Raw genomic sequence first — 17,658 nt, forward strand, 5'->3', positions numbered from 1 at the left:
GAAGGGAGAGGGAGGGAGAGAGGAAAAAAAGAGAAAAGTATGAATTTTGCCATTATGAACGTGTATGATCTCTGGAGAGTCAAAGTTGGAGCCTCAGTTTTCTCATTTATAAATGAGGGAGATTAAACTTAAATTATGATTCATTGTTTTGGGGTGCATCAGAATGTTCTGGAGAACTTGTTAAAATAGACTCCTGATCCTTACCCCAGACCTACTGAATTAGAATCCGTGTTTCTAGCTTAGCCTCCACAGTATCAGCTATGCATTAAAGTTCTAGAGACACTGAATTTTATAATCTATAGGGACTTTTGCCGGTGCTGGTAGCTTACACCTGTAACCTTAGCTACTCAGCAGGCTAAGATCTGAGGATCACAGTTCAAAGCCACCTCAGGGAAGAGAAGTCCTCATGAGACTCTTATCTCCAGTTAACCACTCAAAAATGGAAAGTGAAGCTGTGGCTAAAAGTGGTAGAGTGAGAGCAGAAGCACTCAGAGACTGTGCCCAGGCACCGAGTTTGAGCCCCACAACCAAAAACAAACAAAAAGGATCTTTCCATCTCTATGCTGAGTCAATGACTAGTTTTGAAATTTTCTGATAAATCAGAATCTCTTGGGGAATTAACATTGGTTTGCATTCCCAACAAGTTCGCAGTTAATGATGGTCTTTCTATCTTGGGATCTTAGCTTTGAGGATGATGGGATACCGGACTAGATTTCTTAGGACTGGAGTTTACCTTCAGCCAGCTAGCCGATTCCACTGTAGAACACGTCAATTTGTTTGAACAAATGGTTTAAAAATGGTTTGACTCCAACTATCACTATTGATCTTAGTCTTGCTCTGGAAAAACAGAACAAAAAGAATATCCTTCCGTAGTTGAAAGAGATCCTAGAGTTTTTCCATTCTAAATCTTCCATAGAACAATCCCGACAATGCACTCTGACACAGGGTCTATTGCCCAATATCTGCTCAGCAATAGGGATCCAATTCCTTTGTAAAGATGGTTCTCCTTTCCTCCCCCCAGAACGGAATAGTAGATTACATTGCTTTTCCCATGGTATACCCTGATTCTATCAAGGCTAGTAATATCACTGTAGGTTGGTGAGAAAAAAGTCTCATAGCAGATCTCTAAGATGGTGTGAGAAGGGACATTTTCCTCCTTTCCCTTTGAGCTCATTTGTTTGCTAAATGCAGGTAACCTGGGCCTGGAATATGACTCACATTTCTTCTCGGCTTTGATCTGTTGGGGGCCTGGAGGTGAATGGAGATGACAGCCACTTGGGAGTTGACAGGAGGAGAATACCAAGAGCACTGTGTCTGAATCAGAGGCCCAGCTCTGGCTTTAAGTGGAGTGAGGAGTCAGCTGTAAACAGCTTATGACAGGGGTGCCTGGAGGCTGCCTAGGAAAAAAAGAGACTCATCTCCTGGCACACAGTATCACCAGCCTTTGTTCTCCATTTTTTTACCTTTCTCCCTGCCCCTTGTGACCTGGGCAGGATCTTGTCTTCATTGGCAGAGCAGTTGGATCCAGGCTGGTCTGTAGGCTATGTATGCCTCTGAAACCTTGGGGACTTGCCACTTTGCCACTCTGGGAGTCTTCACACAGAACAGCCTAGCACTTCTTAACTCCTCCTTAATCTTTTCTTAACTTTTTGTAGCCTGAGGCTGTCCTATTCTGACCTCCATAAAAAAATATGCTTCTTTATAAATGTTTCCCTTACAGGTGGCCTCTGTCAGCCTTTTGCAGCTGGGCCAGGAGACTGACAAGCTTAAAACCAGAAATCGGGAATCCATTTCTCTGCTTATGCGCCTGGTATGTATCTTGTTTAAGCTGGTCTGTGAAAGAGAGGAGAGGAGAGCAGGAGACTCCTTTTTAGGGTCTTTGGGTCTCTGCCATCATCATCACTTAAAAGCACTAACAGGGAACTTAACTCTGCCTTACCCTCTCAGTCTGTCCTTCCCGAATGCTGAACATTTTAGATGTTTCTAAAGAAACATTTAGATTTCTTCTAAAATCCAAGAGTAGAGCGTTTAATGCTCTGCAAGACTTCTCTGAAGGATAGGAAGAAGACAGCTACGTCTGTATTGGTGACTGCCTGTCCAGCATGCATTTGGTTTTACTTGACAGCTTCCCACCACTATAATTCTTATCTTTAAAGTACTCTGAAGAGAGTACTTGTGGCAGGATGGAGGAGAACTGGAAAGGTTGGGGTGGGTCTCCTAAAAGGGTAGTGATTTTAGCTAAAGGGCAGGAAGTCTGATTGGTCAAGAATTAAGCAGTATCTGAGATCTCTTCTCCTTGCTTCCCAACCTATGGACTTGTCTCTGCTCTGGCAGAATGTTCTGGGAATTCTGACTCAGATGACTTTTTAAAATTTTCCCCATCATGATCCTATTTCCTTCTTCACTTTTCATCAGAGTCTGAGTCTCCGGGTTGGGACCACATTTAGATGAGGACAGAAGGGGCTCCTGCCCTGAACTCATTTTGGAAGTTCTCTTGTCCTCCCCTGGCTTAAGAGTCAAGGATGTGCCCCCTGGACCCTGTGCCCTACCTCATAGCCCACATTACAAGGTATTGGAGATCCCACAATCACCTGCCACCTGCCACAGTTCTCACCAGGCCACCAGGGCGTGGTGTGGAACTTCTTCCCCAAGTCCATCCTAAGAAGATAAACAGCTCAGTGTGAGAGGAGAGGATGTGTAGCTGCAGTTGAGATGTGCAAGCAGGGAAGTCCACATATGTATACAAAGCCCCTCAAACTGGGAGTGAGACGAGAAGGGGTCTGAGCTAAAAGCTGGTTTCCTCTTCTCTTTCATCTTCTTTTGGTGGTACTCTATGAGTAGTCTAGGAATTCTTAATTCAGACCCAAGTTTGAAGGTTGAAAGATAGAAAATTACAGTTTCATATCTCTCTCTCTCTCTCTCTCTCTCTCTCTCTCTCTCTCTCTCTCTCTCTCTCTCTCTCTCTCTCTCGTGTCACATGAGTTATAGGCCTCCATTTTTATTCTTGGCTCAGGGCCCAGAAATGTTAGGACTCCCTAACAAGTTGGGACTCCCTCCTGGTCCTCTTCTAATAAACAGGCTTGAGTGCTATCTATGGCTCAGTTTCTCCATCTAGAAAATGGTCTGGCCTGATTAAAGATTAAGATAGAGCAGAGGCTGGGTGTTGGTGGCTCACAGGAGGATCTGAGGATCACAGTTTGAAGCCAACCTAGCCAGTAAAGTCTATGAGACTCTTATCTCCAATTAACTACCAAGCATATTATCTCCAACTAAAACTACTACGAATAGCTAGGAGAGGACCTGTGGTTCAAGTAGTAGAGTGCTACATTTGAGCAGAAAAGCTCAGTGATAATGCCCAGGAACTGAAAGAAAGAAAGAAAGAAAGAAAGAAAGAAAGAAAGAAAGAAAGAAAGAAAAGATAGAGGAGAGGATGGACATGACCTGGAGTGTGCATCTATGCATGTATGTGTGTGTATGGGTGTGGGGAGGAATTATTTGATGAGGGGTGTTGGTGCTGAGTATATGCATGAAAAGAGGAGAGCAGATGCCAGTGGGCCAGGTGGAGAACAACATTTGGGGCAGCTTTTAAAATACCAACGTAATTAATTGTATAAGGGGGTGATTTTCTTTTCTTCTTCTAAGGCTGGGATCACAGGTGCATGCACCACTATACCAACAGTGTCATGTTCCTTTATTCACAAAGGTGGGCAAAGCGACGGAGTGGTTAGAATTAATGAGACAATGTGTAGGAAAGTGGCTTGTTCACTTTAGCTCCGCCAAATAGTAGGTGAAGTAGTTTCCATTGTCTACTGATCCTTTTAGTTTCTGGATGATTTAGACAACTGCCTTATTTTTCTTTCCTTCTTCCTTCCTTTTTCTCCTTCCCTTCCTCTCTTTCTCTCTCTCTCCTTCCTTTTCTTCCTTCTCTCCCCTCTCTCTCTCTGGATGATTTAGACAATTCTTCCCTCCCTTCCTCCCTCCTTCCCTCCCTCCCTCTGTCCTTCCCCCCCTCTCTTTCTCTTTCTCTTTCTCTCTTTCTTTGCCTCTCCTCCCCCCTCCTCTCCACTCTTCCCCCCTCCTCTCCCCTCCTCTTTTCTCTTCTGCCTTTTCTGCACATATTGAGTCTTGAACTCAAGACCTGGGCTCTTGATTAGCTTTTTCATTCAAAACTAGTGTTCTACCACATGAGCCACACTTGCACTTGTAGCTTTTGACTGATTTGTTGGTAGTAAGAGTCTCATGGACTTTCTTACCCTGGCTGGTTTTGAACCATAGATCCTCAGATCTCAGCCTCCCGAATAGCCTAGATTGACAGGCATGGGAAACCCCTTCCCCGCATAGTGTCTAGCTCCATTTAGGCAATTTTTACCTCTACTAATTCTGAACTGCTGGTCAACTCCAGTCTTTCTGCCTTGACTCCCACCTCAACTTCAGCCCTAAGGTCTAGGAAAGTATCTGCCCTTAGAGCCTTTAAGTGAGGCCTGCAGAAGCAGAGTTAGGAACAGGCACTTTTTGTTGGAGGTGAAGATTAGAGGTACTAGCTGCTACAAAGCAATTTAAATGCAAATGTTTTATTTTTTTTAAACAGAGAAATTGGAAATGGCTGGAGGGGAAGAAGTTGTATTTTGAGTTAAAAGTCTATTTGTCTAGCCCCAAATACTGGCCAGCTCTTATCTCTGTGGGAGTGGGCTGGGGAGTCTTCCTATCTTTCTGTCAAGCCTAGGCAGTTTCAAGGGAGTGTTACCAACCTGTTCCTAGGAGAGTTGGCTCTCTCAGAGGACCTCTCTCTCTCTCTCTCTCTCTCTCTCTCTCTCTCTCTCATCCTTCCTTCCTTCTTTCTTTTTTTCATGGTGCTAGTACTAGAATTTGAATTCAGACCCCCACTTGTTACTTTTTCCCCCTCACTATACCATTTGAGCCACATCTCCACATCCAGATTTTTGCTAGTTAATGGAAGATAAGAGCCTCATCAACTGTCAAGCTTTTTCCTGTCTAGATTGGCTTTGTACCAAGATCCTCAGCTCTCAGCCTCCTGAGTAGCTAAGATTACAGGCATGAACCATTGGCCTCTGATGGATTAGTGTACAGTTTGATATGAGTCATACCAGATCCTGGTGCTTAGCCCAGTACTTCACATTTATTGGTGAGGAACCTGAGGAAGAGAGAGGGGAGATGAGATGCAACTCAAGATCTCTAATATGAATACATTTGGGACCAGAACCTAAGTTATTTTTCCACCACCTCTTCCTCCTCCTCCTCCTTTGCCAGTCCTGGGGCTTGAACTCAGGGCCTGGGTGCTGTCCTTTAGCTTTCTTGCTCAAGGCTAGCAGTCTACTACTTGAGCCATAGCTGCACTTCCAGTCTTCACAATTTTTTTTGTCAGTCCTGGGGCTTGAACTCAGGGCCTGGGCATTGTCTTTGGGCTTTTTCAAGGCTAGAGATCTACCACTTGAGTCACAGCACCATTTCTGGCTTTTTCTATGTATGTAGTACTGAGGAATTGAACCCAGGTCTTCATGCATGCTATGCAAGCACTCTACCCCTATGCCAATCTCACAGCCCCTACTTCTTGTGTGTGTGTGTGTGTGTTTTTTTTTTTTTTTTTTTTTTGCCAGTCCTGAGCTTGAGCTCAGGGCGTGAGCACTGTCCTTGGACTTTCTCAAGGCTAGAGCTCTACCACTTGAGCTTCAGCACCACTTCCGGCTTTTTTCTATATATGTGGTACCGAGGAATCGAACCCGGGTCTTTGTGCATGCTAGGCAAGCACTCTACCACTAGGCCAAACTCCCGGCTCCCATACTTCCTGTGTTTTGCTGATTAATTGGAGTCTCATAAATTTGTCTGCTCAGGCTGGCATCCACCCTCAAACCTCAGATCTCAACCTCCCGAGTAGCAATGATTACAGGAATGAGCCACTGGCACCTGGTCTCGGAACTTAAGGTTTTTGGCCTTTACTCCAGGAACATTTCTATTGCCATAAACTTCTGCCAGTTAGGATCCCTTGGGACTCTCTCATGCTTGGTGGAGAATAGGAAATCAGGGCTGTACGTCCTTCCTGAAGTCACTCCTCATTTTCCTGTGCCTGTATGGAGTAAGACAGCCTAGGGCTGAGAAGGAGCTCTGTCACCACACCTCAGCTTTAGGTTTGCTGGCAGCTTTCCTTTCTTCCCAGACTGCTGTTTCTGCTCCTCTGAGGTTGGTGTGTGTATTGCACGTGCATGTATTTGAGAACAGCAAAATGTTACCAATGTAAAACTTGAAAGGAGTTCAGGGAGAGACATAGCAGAAATGTGTTCGAGTAGGTAGGATCGATTCTCTTTCCTTAGTGGATTTTTCCAACATGAAATATTTGACATCACTGGAGAAGCTATGTACAGAAATGCTCAGAGGATGTAATAACGCTTTCCCTTGGGAATAGAGTTTTTGTCCTGTAACCTTTTGACATGAGATACTAAAGGAAATAGGCCCTGCTTCTTTCTCAGAGATGGAGATTCTCCCTCCACTGGATTGTCCTCCTCCCATTTCTCCTCTCAGTCTTATCTAGGCATCCTGATCTCTCTTCCTGCTTGGCTGTGGGAGCTGCTGGGCTTACCATAGCACACAGGCTTCTAATTAAACTAATTAATCATGCCTGCTCCTTTATGTAGCATCCTTACTGTTCCCCAAGTGCTGTACCAGGAGAGGGAGGAACTGGAGGCCCATGTGGATTCCAGACCTCTTTTCCTTGGCCTGCAGGGGCAATTGTTTCTGTGACTGTAGAGCTGTGTAATTAGCTCTTCTTTCCAGCTTTACCTACATCTGTGCTGCACTCTCATACACGATTTAGTATCCAGAGCAGGAGAGAATGGGGTTGCCTGGCTGTTAGAACAGCAGTGTTATTATTATTGTTATTCTTTCTGTTTCTACTCTGTGTCCTTCACATTAGCACTGACAAAGCAGATGGGCCAGTGTCAGGAAGGAAGAAGTGAGAAGGGGGACTTGGGAGCCCCGAGTGCTCATTCTAAGGGCTGAAGTTGGGACCAGGAACTGCCTGAAGAGGAACTGAGTTATCACAGATTTGTGTTCTATTGAAGTTTCTCATCTCTTGGCCCTGTCTGTTCCAGGTGGTGGAGGAATCATCCTTCCTGACCCTCGACATGCTGGAGTCCTGTTTTCCTTACGTCTTGCTTCGAAATGCCTATAGGGAGGTATCTCGGGCCTTCCACCTGAACCGGGTGCCTGCCATTCCCCACTGAAGGTCCACGTGGCCCTACCTATCTAGACCTATGACTGGACGGAAGCTGTGGTTATTTTTCTCAAAGGGGGTGAGGGGTAGGGTGGGTCCACTAGAGACATACAGCGGGGGGGGGGGAGAGGGAGGGAGGGAAAGAGAGGGGGGGAGAGGCAGAGAGAGAGAGGGGAGAGAGGAGCTGATGAACAGTTATACAGCAGAACAATCCAAGGCAGAAAAATGGTAGAGAAGTAGGGTAGGCTGGGGCATGGAGGACAGTTCATGGATGGGCTACATGTGTAAATTTTGCTATGAAAAAACGAGTGACCTGTAAACGTATTTCTTATCTCTGGTGACTAGAGCTTGAGTTCTGATAGGCATGGGTCTCTCCGACCTTCATCACTATTCTAGGACAATGCTGGCGGGCAGAGATGATCAATCATCATATTAAACCATAATGAGTTTATAATCCTCCCTCTGGAGCTGCTATTGTCTCCTGCACATTCATTAGGACGATTATCTCCTCTTCCTTTTCCAAATATGTTCAGCAAACATTCAGCTTGCTTCTACGGCAGAGGACCAGCAAAAGGACCCCTCTTCTCCTTTAGGGACTCACTGGGTATCTCCGGCTTGACTGCGCTTCCCTCAGGGCCAGGGAGGAAGTGCCTACTGTAGTTTCACCATCCATCTTTCTCTTTGCCCTTTGTGGATAACGAGCGTGATCAACCATGCTCTCACTTGCCTGCCTCTTTGTTGTTGTTTATGCCCATCCTAGGGCTTGAACTCAGGGTCTGAGCTTTTTAATTTTATTTTGCTCAAGGCTACTGCTCTACCACTTGAGCCACAGTTCCAGTTCTCGCTTTTTGCTGGTTACTTGGAGATAAGAGTCTCAGAGGTTTTTCTGCCTCAGCTGGCTTTGAACGGAGAGCCTCGGATTGCAGCCTTCTCAGTAATTGGCATTAGAGGCACAAAACAGCAGGGCCAACTCCCTGCCTTTTTTTTTTTTTTTTTTGAGTGGAGGGGCAGTCTAGAGCAATCATAATGAAGTGGCCCAGATTCATGTAGACTTTCCCTCCTGCCGTACTTGTGGGTACCCTTCCGCCCTATTTGGAGGGAAAGATTTTAACCCCAAATCCCTATGTCAGCCTGAGCACAGCTGTTGCTCCAGGCAGGGATTTCTCTGGTAGATTTTAAATTTCCCAAACCTCATTAGGTTGTGGGGCCCTGGGAGTGGGTGTCCTTGAGGGAGTACAAGCTATTTCAACTTAGCCCTTTCCTGCACTAATTAGAATTTCAAGTGTCATAGAGCCTGGGGCGTTAAAGATAGCACTAAACTAGGTTTAGTTAACTCCATGGCAGGAAACAGTGGTCCCATCCATCACTCTGTATCTATCCACTGTCATTGGGATGCCATAGCAGGCCAGAGAAACAGATTAGGTGTGTCATAGGTTCAGAGTGGTTGGAATGGGCAAATATAATTAGCTAGTTGATTAATTAAGGTCATGTCTGTACTTTCATGATGAAAAGGAAGCAATTGTTGGCTTTCTGCAAAACCATCCGGCCTTCATTAAACCAATTTGATAGCTGTTTTGGTGATTTATTTTCTGTGTGTGTGTGTGTGTGTGTGTGTGTGTGTGTGTGTGTATTTTTCCAGATCTGGAATTATTTAATACTTTCTTGACTTGGCACCTATCATCAACACATGTTTTCTTCTTAGCAACAACTGTCTGGATAGAAGCAACAGTGAGTCCTGGCTTCATGCTTCAGCTAATTGTCCTTCCTTGCTATGGAAAGGACATGATGTTCTAAGGAGTGATTCAGTGTCAGGCCTCCTGAGACTGAAGCTGCAAATGCATTAGATGAGGAGGAGAAGGCTAAGAAGGATCTACTCAATGACCCTACACTCATTCTTTCTCTTGAATCAGTGTCTTGTTGAAATAGCTCAGCCTGGCCTTTAGCTGACAACCCTCTGCCTCAGTCTCCTGAGTGCTGGGATGCGAGGTGGGGACCACTACATTCAGCTGGTCCTTACACCATTATGCCCTCTGCTTGATTCATCTACTTTTTCTATATGTGTGGGGAGCTGCTCACATACACCCTCCTATGAAATAAGTTGTTCAGGGGGGCAGAGGGATAGACATATTCTTTTATTGTGGTTTATTTAGTTTGAGATAAAATCTTAACTTGCCCTAGGCTGGTCTTGAGCTCATGAGTTAAAAAGTAATCCTCTAGCCCTAGCCTTTTGGATAGTTGGAGTTATGGGCATGAGCCATCATGTCTGGGTGTTAACTTTTATGGAGATAATTAACCACATACACTTGTAAGACTCAGAAAGATTGTGTCTTACATTTTGAGTTTCCATCAATGAAAGTGTCTCACAGAACCATAGTACACTATCACAATGAGGAGAATGGCATTGATACAATCCACTGATCTTCAGATGTCCCAATTTTACAGGCACTGGTCTTTCTGTGCATCTGGTTTTAGCTCTTTGCAGGTTTGCAGGTTTGTGTTTGTGCCACCACACCAAGAGACAGAGCAGTTTCATTGCCACCAGGACCCCATCCTCACCTCTCTCTCCTCCAACCCCCCTTCCCCTCGCCAATCCAGGAAACATGGATTTGTCCTAAATTTTGTGACTTGATATCTTTTCATAAACATGTAATTTTACACACACACACACACACACACACACATTTACCTGCCACCACCTATACTTTTCCAAAATGTTTCCATCCTTAATAGTAATTCTGTAAGGTAGACTGGGAAAGCCTTTTTTTCAGGTCAGGAAACAGCTCAGTAATATTAATTAAATGAGTTAATAAAAGTCACATAGTTAGCAGGAAAACTAGAACTGGGACCCATATCTGATGCTCACTCCTAGATTTTCTATTTGACAAAGAAAGAAAAAGCCTTATTTTGGGGGGAGGGGTGAGTACTAGTACTGGAGCTTGAACTCAGGGCCTAGTGGTCTTGACTCATATTTTACTCAAAGCTGGTACTCTATTACTTGACCCACATATCCACATCTGGCTTTTTTTTAAATACATCTGGCTTTTTGGTAGCTAACTGAAGATAAGAGTCTCATGGGTGTCTCTGTCCAGGTTAGCTTCAAACTTTGATCTTCAGATCTCAGCCTCCTGAGTAGCTAGGATTATAGGTGACTCAGACTGCCTATTAATAAAGGAAACCCAGAGACCCGTGGAGGAGCAAGGAAGAGATGATGAGGGCCCAGATATCTTTTACCACTTGGAACCAAAGGTGAATGCAGAGTGAATGGACAGATGAGAGGACAAGAACTCATTTGTACTTCTGGTAACTTCACCTCCTGGTCAAGAAAGCAAGACATTTTGCAGCCTGGAACATAGCCAGTGATGAGCTGTTTTGCTCTCAGACTCCCCTATCATGCTTTGCTTAGCCCTTCTTCCCCCCACCCCCCCAAAAAAAAAACCCCTAGGAATGAGTTAACAGGAGAAATTGTGACCCTGATTGCTTTGTCTTGTTGGCAGAGAGTAGGTTCTAGCCTCAGCATTTTCATTAATGCAGTGTTTTCATTAAAGTCTCCATTAACTCACTTGCAGCAGTGAGATGGAATTATCCCTCCCACCAGGCCCGGGGGAGATGCTTGCCAAGACACGATTTCCTTTGGTCCGTAGAGAGACACTACCTCTTCTGCTATGATTTTTCACTCAGTGGGCAGGTGCAGAAGGTCCAAGGTATGGTCAAGGTGTGTGTGGGGACCTAATCCTTGCCTTGGAGAAAAGGAACACTTGTGGTTTGAGCTCCAGGACCTAGGAGGCAGGCAGAGAGGTCCCAGCTAGACACAGACTTCCATAGCTTCAAGGTTCTCACACCTGCTTCTGTCTTCTCGAACAAAGTTTGACTTTGAGACACAGCTAGCACATGGCTGAAATGCACTCACGTTGTTGGGGGAAGAATGTTCTTTCTGTCCTCCCCCCTAAGGCCTCCTGCTTCTCCTGAGTACCTGTCATGAAAAGGAGATGAAGATGAGTTTCCCCTCAGCCCCCACACCTCACAGGGTTGTCAAGTGTTCTCCCTCCCACCTGAACAGGAAGCAGGAACAGTGGGGCCAGGTTGCAGGTTGGGGAAGGCAGAAGTTAACTTGAGCTGAGTTTGCAGCCTGGGAGAGCTTGAGGAGCAGGCTTTTCTTTTGTCACTTTGGAAGGAGAGGATTGTGGGGATGCCCCTTTAAATAGCATTCCCGTAGGAGGCAGATCACATCTATCCGTCACCTGCTGCCAAAGCATCATTTTTGGGTGGCTCTATCAAACTTGGAGCTTGTTGGGGTTAAGTGAGTGAGGAAGCAGAGTTTCAAAGAGGGAGCAGAGACAGTTCCGAAGATAAAAAGGAGAGGAATGAGGTTGGACAGAAGGAACCCGGAGAAGGGGGTGGGGGTAAAGAACCAGAGAGAAAAACAGAGAGAAAAGAATGGCTGTCTTTTCAGTCTGTGAATGGCACAAATATATCCTATTCTTATCTCTTTAGAGGTTGGGGAAGGCAGAAATAGGATTGGATTGCAACAAGAGGAATGAGGTTGAGGTTTAACATTAGGACTCGTGACTAAAGAAAGTAAAAAGAGCTGGAGTGGCAAGTGCACTAGAAGAGACTCGGTTGTGGCTTTGTGGCTGATTCTGTGGAGGACAATATTAGTGTGTGTGTGCGTGTGTGTGTATACACACTGGCCCTTGAATTCTCCCTTAGCTTTATTGCTTAAAACTGGAGCTCTATCACTTGGGCCATACCTCCACTTCCTGAATTGTGGTTAATAAGAGATAAGAGTCCCACAGATTGTTCTGGATTTGAATTGTGGTCCTTAGATGTCAGCCTTCTGAATAGCTGGGTTACAGGCAAGAACCATTGGCATGTGGCTTAGTTTTCCTTCTTGTTTACTGGCTGCCACGATCAGTTTGATAGCCTCCAAAGTCTCCTTTACAGATGACCTCCTCTTAAAATGGGACCAAAGGGTTGCATGTGCCATTGTGTTGAGAGCAATCTTCCTGGAAGTATGTCTCTCAGCCTTTCCCTACCTCTCCCAATTTAAATACCTATCTGAATTGGAAAATTCCTTAGCTCAAATCCTAATTTTCTAATTAGATCTCTTTAAAAACTGATCATTCCAGTTTGTGCCAATTGGTAAGTACTGTCATCCAATTGATAAGGAAGGAGATTGCTCCCAGTTTTTTGTAACTGACCTCTCTATCACTCTCTCTATACATACATACATACACACATACATACATACATACAGAGATAGATACCTCTACCTCTACCTATCTATGGATTTATATGAATATGTCTATATAAATATTGATATATATATCCATATGGGTATAGTTTTTTTTTTTGCCAGTCCTGGGCTTGAGCTCAGGGCCTGAGCACTGTCCTTGGACTTTCTCAAGGCTAGAGCTCTACCTCTTGAGCCTCAGCACCACTTCTGGCTTTTTTTTCTATGTATGTGGTACCGAGGAATCGAACCCGGGTCTTCGTGCATGCTAGGCAAGTACTCTACCACTAGGCCAAACTCCCGGCCCCATATGGGTATAGTTTTATGTAGTTGTACAAAGGGGCTTCACTTCAGCAAATCATTTCCGAAGTATAATGCATCTCAATGAATTCACCCTTTCCATTGTATTCTCCCATCACTCCCGGATCTTGAGAACTGCGTGTGTCTGAATGTGACTAGGATGGCAGGTGCAGTGATTTCTGGGCTGGGATTGCTCAATGAGCTAAGAAAGGACAGTCATGTGTGCTGAAATTAGATAGACAGTGGGGGAAATCCTGATGTACTTCCTATGTTTTTGCTCCCTCATTGACCGCCACATCTGTCTGCCTGGGCTTCCCAGGGAGCTGCTTCAGCTGATACATCTGGCAGATCTGAAGCCATGATTTAAGCTGCCGATTCTTCTGCGCTGGGAGTCCTCCAGCTGTGACAGTCCATCCTCTCTTCCAGCTTGCCTCTTCCCTTCTGTTTTCTCTTCCTTTATTTGGGGAGAGGGAGAGCCTCCACCTGATATTTAGAATCATTTCTCCTGTTCCCCCTTCCTTCCAACCTCTGAGGTATTCTTCCTTGTCGGTGTGTATGTCTACCTTTCTTGGTCTCTGAGACAGTCTTGCTATGTAGCCAAGCAGGCCTCCAACTTGAAATCTTCCTGTCTCTACCTCCTGAGTGCTGGGATGGCAGGCATTGCCACCTCTGAATTCCTGCAATGAAAATTCACATTCGGAGATCTTGGATTAGTGTCTGGTATTAAATCCGATAGCCAGTGAGCCCATCTCCATTTTTATTTGCATACATGTTTCCCCAATGGAGAACAAAGGCATAGAAGTGGTTCCCTCAACACTCCCCCCAGGTAGGTACAAGAAGAACCTGAACCAGAAGAGGTTTCCTCCTGTCACAGGTCTCAAGTTCAGGTCACAAATGCATACGAAGTAGCTAGTGTGTGCTGGGCTGGGCCTTCCATTTCTTTCTCTGAAGACTGAGTAAGAGGAAGGGAACTGGAACGGCTGGCTGAGTGGAGGAGAGCTATCAGGAATGATTTCCCGGCTGGGTGCAGTTACTGGATAGTGAGAACAGAAGTGGGGCTGCCTGCACGGAAGAGCTTTAAACTTGAGAGGAATTCCCTCGGGCCAATCGGGTGTCTGGAGGCCTTCTAGGGTAGGCCTCGGTGATGGAGACCGGTGTGTGTGTGGGGGGGGGGGGGAGGTCCGAGCTTTACAAAGCCTGCACAAACTTGCAGGGGACCCCATACAAGTCAGGATCACCAGTGGGTTTTGGTCTGGCTGGGATCCCAGGGTGGGAGACATAGATTCTTTCTGCTCCCTCCTCCCCAGGGACCCCACAGCCTCCCGGGCACACTTGGACTCACGAGCCCAGGCACCTATACAGAAACTCAGAAGACACACGGAAGGAACCCGGACGCCCCCCACCCCCGCCCCCCAGGGTCCTGCCCACCTCCTCCACTGACACTCACCCCTCCCCGCCTTCCCCCCGGCCCTCGCGCGCAGGGCGCACACGGCCATCCCCGGAGGGGGCCCGTGGGCGCCGGGGCACGCGCGCTCGCCCTTGGGCAATCCCCGTCCGAGGGTGCCCCCCACCCGGCTTCCAATCGCTCCCGGGGGAGCGGGAGGAGTGGCTTGGCCGAGTGAGAGACAGCCGAGCGGGGCGGGCGGGCGGTGGAGCAGGGAGGGGAGCGGAGGGAGGGGGGCCCGGCCGGCGGACGCGGCGGCGGCGGTGGAGGAGGAGGTGGAGGAGAGCGAGGCGAGGAGCGAGGCGAGGAGGCGGCTCCGGCAGCGCGCGCGGCGGCGGCGGCAGCGGCGCCGGTGGAGAGCTGGGACCCGGAGGGAACCCGGAGCTCAGCCGGCCGGCGAGAGAGGAGGAACCGCAGCCGCAGCCGCTCTGCCAGCTTGGGCCGAGCTTAGAGACACCGGCCTGGCTGGTCCACGCCAGCCGCAGGTGGGAAGGGCCTGGCTTGGATGGGTGTGGGGGGTGGGAGGTGAGGGTCTCCGGATGAAGGGGCGGGCGGAATGGGGGCTGAGGGAGGGGTTGTCTCCTCCCTGTTTCCCTAGACCGTGGCTGAGCATGGAGCTGTCACCCCGCAGTCCTCCAGAGATGCTGGAGTCCGACTGCCCGTCACCCCTGGAGCTCAAGTCAGCCCCCAGCAAGAAGATGTGGATTAAACTGCGGTCCCTGTGAGTGATGGCCCTGTGTGTGTGTGTGTGTGTGTGTGTGTGTGTGTGTGTGTGTGTGTGTGTGTGTGTGTGTGATAAATGGGGAGTGTGTGTGTGGGGAGCTGGACTGAGTGTGTGTCTGTGTCTGTGTGTTGGGAGGGTAGCTAGAGCCCAGCTGGTAGATTCTTTCGGGCACACGCGTTAGCAGGTGTGAGGAAACTCGGCCCTGACACGCGTGTCCAGGCCACATGTGTGAGGCATGTGCAGAGCCAGCGGGTGTCGGGTAGAGCCGGCTTCGGAGTTGCAGAGCTGAGGTTGTGTGTGTGTGTGTGTGTGTGTGTGTACCTTCGGTGACACACGCAGCCGTGTGGCAGGGCTGCGGACAGGGCAGCATTCAGGAGGTGCCAGGCTGACTCACACGGATCCCTGTTGTAGGGCTGTGCAGATGTTGTGAGGGCGCAACACACGTGTGTGCACGCATGTCCCCGGGTCACGGGGTGTGCGGAGTGATTGCACACGGCTGCGGGTCACGTGCCTGGGGTCATAGGTAACCTGTGCCAACCTGTGGGTTCTAGGCACATGGACTGGGATCCTGCAGCTGATGGGGAATGGGGGTGCTCCATACCTGAGCACCTCCTCAGTCCTGGGAGCCTGGAAATTCATTCTGCATATGAATGATACACCTGGAATCTGGAGGAGGGGGTGAATGCCCCACTGGGAGCTGGAAGAGGGGGTGGTAGCCAAGCAAGATTGATTGACAGGAGCAAATTAAGCAAAGGCTTAATCAAAGCTTTTTTGTTTATATTTAGGATGTCTAAGCACATGGAGGCATCATTTCTCATTGTTGCAGGAGCAGCAGGGCTCTCTGGGAGGATTGGGGTGGGGGGGAACAAGAGGGACTCCTGTGTCCCATGGATGCACCAGTCCCACAGAGGAAAAGAACTTTTCTTCCTGTCCCTAAGAAGAGGACAGGATTGGGTCAAAGACAAGCCATGTATGGTGTTTACCTTCCAGCCAGCAGCCATTGGGCAATCCTCACAGTCTGTTGATTCTTAATGAGTGGAAAAGGGGCATTGCCTCTCTCCCTAAGATGACTCCCTGAAGCCCCAGGAAAGAGACTCTGTTAGATAGGAGATCCTGAATGCTTAATGAAGAAAACAGTCATCACAGCCCCTGAACTCCATTCCTTCCCAGTATCGACACCATCCCTCCCCCAGTAATAAGCATGGAAGTATTCCATTTTCTGGGGTTCTGATAAGGAGACAGAAGGAGGTAGGAGAAGGACAGACGCAGACAGTGGTACTATTCTTTAAGTATTTTACCTGAGATGGTAGGGTTTGTGCCTTTGTATTGGGCAGGTACATCTGAGGTCGATGCTTAGGGAGATCTTAGGGAGAAAAAGGCATAGTGGGCAACAAGGCTAATCTAAATGTGCTCCCTTCTGTCCCCCTCCATTGCTGCTTCTGGGCCAATGCAATTTGCTGGGCTCTATGAAGCGCAGCCTTGGAATGAGTTCTGGGATGAAGAAATGGAAAAGGGGAGGGAATTGATTTTTTGTTGGGTGAGTCTTGATAGAAAATGATGCTCTGCTAATGATAACTAAGCTGAGGAAAGAAGGTGAGCAGGTAAGGAAAAGGATAAGGGTTAAGCCTCAGGGTCTCTACATGGGAGAATTTGAGGTGTCTCAGGATGACTTCCCAATGACTCAGCCACACTCACCTGGCCTCTGGTCTAACTAAGTAGCAGGAGCTTTGTAAACGAGTGGGTTTTGCCATTTTATCACCTCTCACATCCCAAAGTCTTTCCTGAAAGGTAAATTGTGAATTGCTGTTTCTCCCTGTAGTGTGGTTAAATGCTCAGTAGTGAGAACACAGGATCCTAGAAGGGGGAATTAACTCTGGGGAGAGCAGGGAGCAGAGGCAACTCTGCCTTTAGTGGTACCTTAGCAGGAATGGCCTTTTGTGGTGGGCAAGGATTATTAATGGTCCATTAGATTACTCTGGCCTTCCCTCTAGTAATCTGGTTCTTAGGAGTGTAGCGGGTTAGATATAATGATTTACTCAGGAAAATAATGTTTTCTGGTTATTCCTCACCAGCAATAGACCCTCAATCTCATATTCTCAAAGCAGAGAAAGATCTGGATCTCAAGATAGGTCCTGAGTGAATGGCTTTTTGGACATGGCCTTTTTTAATATTAGGGAGTTTTTGACAATCAGTTGAAGGGAAAGTAAAGGCTTTTTAGGGCTTTTGCTGAGCTGAAGTTCCAAGTTCTCTGGGGTCAGATTGTTTCTAAAGAGGTGAGTAAGGAAGAATTCCTTTAAATGGAAATAGAGCTCTTCTGTCCCCTCATGACCTAAAGTAAAAAGAGGTTGTTAGTCTGGAAACAAGGAGGTAGAAATAATTGTAATAGTGAGTGGAAATGAAGACAAATGGAACATCTATGTATCTATTTTTCTTGATTCCCTACTCAAACATCCTACTCCCCCTACCCTTTTAATTTCTAATCTACTGTGTCTAGACCCTCTATGAGTTTTTCCTTTGTTTGTTTGTTGTTTGGCCTAGGGGTTTAAATTCAGGCACTTATGCATGCTAGGCAGGTACCACTTTGCCACACCTCCAGTCCTTTTTATTGCACTTATTATTTTTGAGATAGGGTCTAACTTTCTGTCCATGCCATGTTCCTGGACCATGATCCTCCTATGTTAGGTTTCCCATTGTAGCTGAGATGACAGGCACACACAACCACACTCAGCTTCCGC

At 47.1% G+C, this 17,658-nt stretch overlaps 2 protein-coding genes across 2 annotated transcripts in view; both read left to right on the forward strand.

Moving 5' to 3' along the window:
• Nckap1l (NCK associated protein 1 like) overlaps nt 1–7,284 on the forward strand; it is a 51,198-nt gene extending 43,914 nt beyond the window's left edge. Inside the window, exons 30-31 of the mRNA XM_090326853.1 lie at nt 1,721–1,810; nt 7,104–7,284. Coding sequence (XP_090182979.1) covers nt 1,721–1,810; nt 7,104–7,235 — 222 coding nt within the window. The 3' untranslated portion in view covers nt 7,236–7,284. The remainder of the gene's footprint in view (nt 1–1,720; nt 1,811–7,103) is intronic.
• A 7,212-nt stretch (nt 7,285–14,496) lies between these two features.
• The window catches only part of Pde1b (phosphodiesterase 1B), a 29,201-nt gene continuing 26,039 nt past the window's right edge, over nt 14,497–17,658 (forward strand). Inside the window, exons 1-2 of the mRNA XM_090326865.1 lie at nt 14,497–14,684; nt 14,798–14,920. Coding sequence (XP_090182991.1) covers nt 14,811–14,920 — 110 coding nt within the window. The 5' untranslated portion in view covers nt 14,497–14,684; nt 14,798–14,810. The remainder of the gene's footprint in view (nt 14,685–14,797; nt 14,921–17,658) is intronic.

Source organism: Megascapheus bottae, chromosome 2 (assembly GCF_031878675.1).
Source record: "Megascapheus bottae isolate mThoBot1 chromosome 2, mThoBot2.hap1, whole genome shotgun sequence".
Classification (NCBI taxonomy): Eukaryota; Metazoa; Chordata; class Mammalia; order Rodentia; family Geomyidae; genus Megascapheus; species Megascapheus bottae.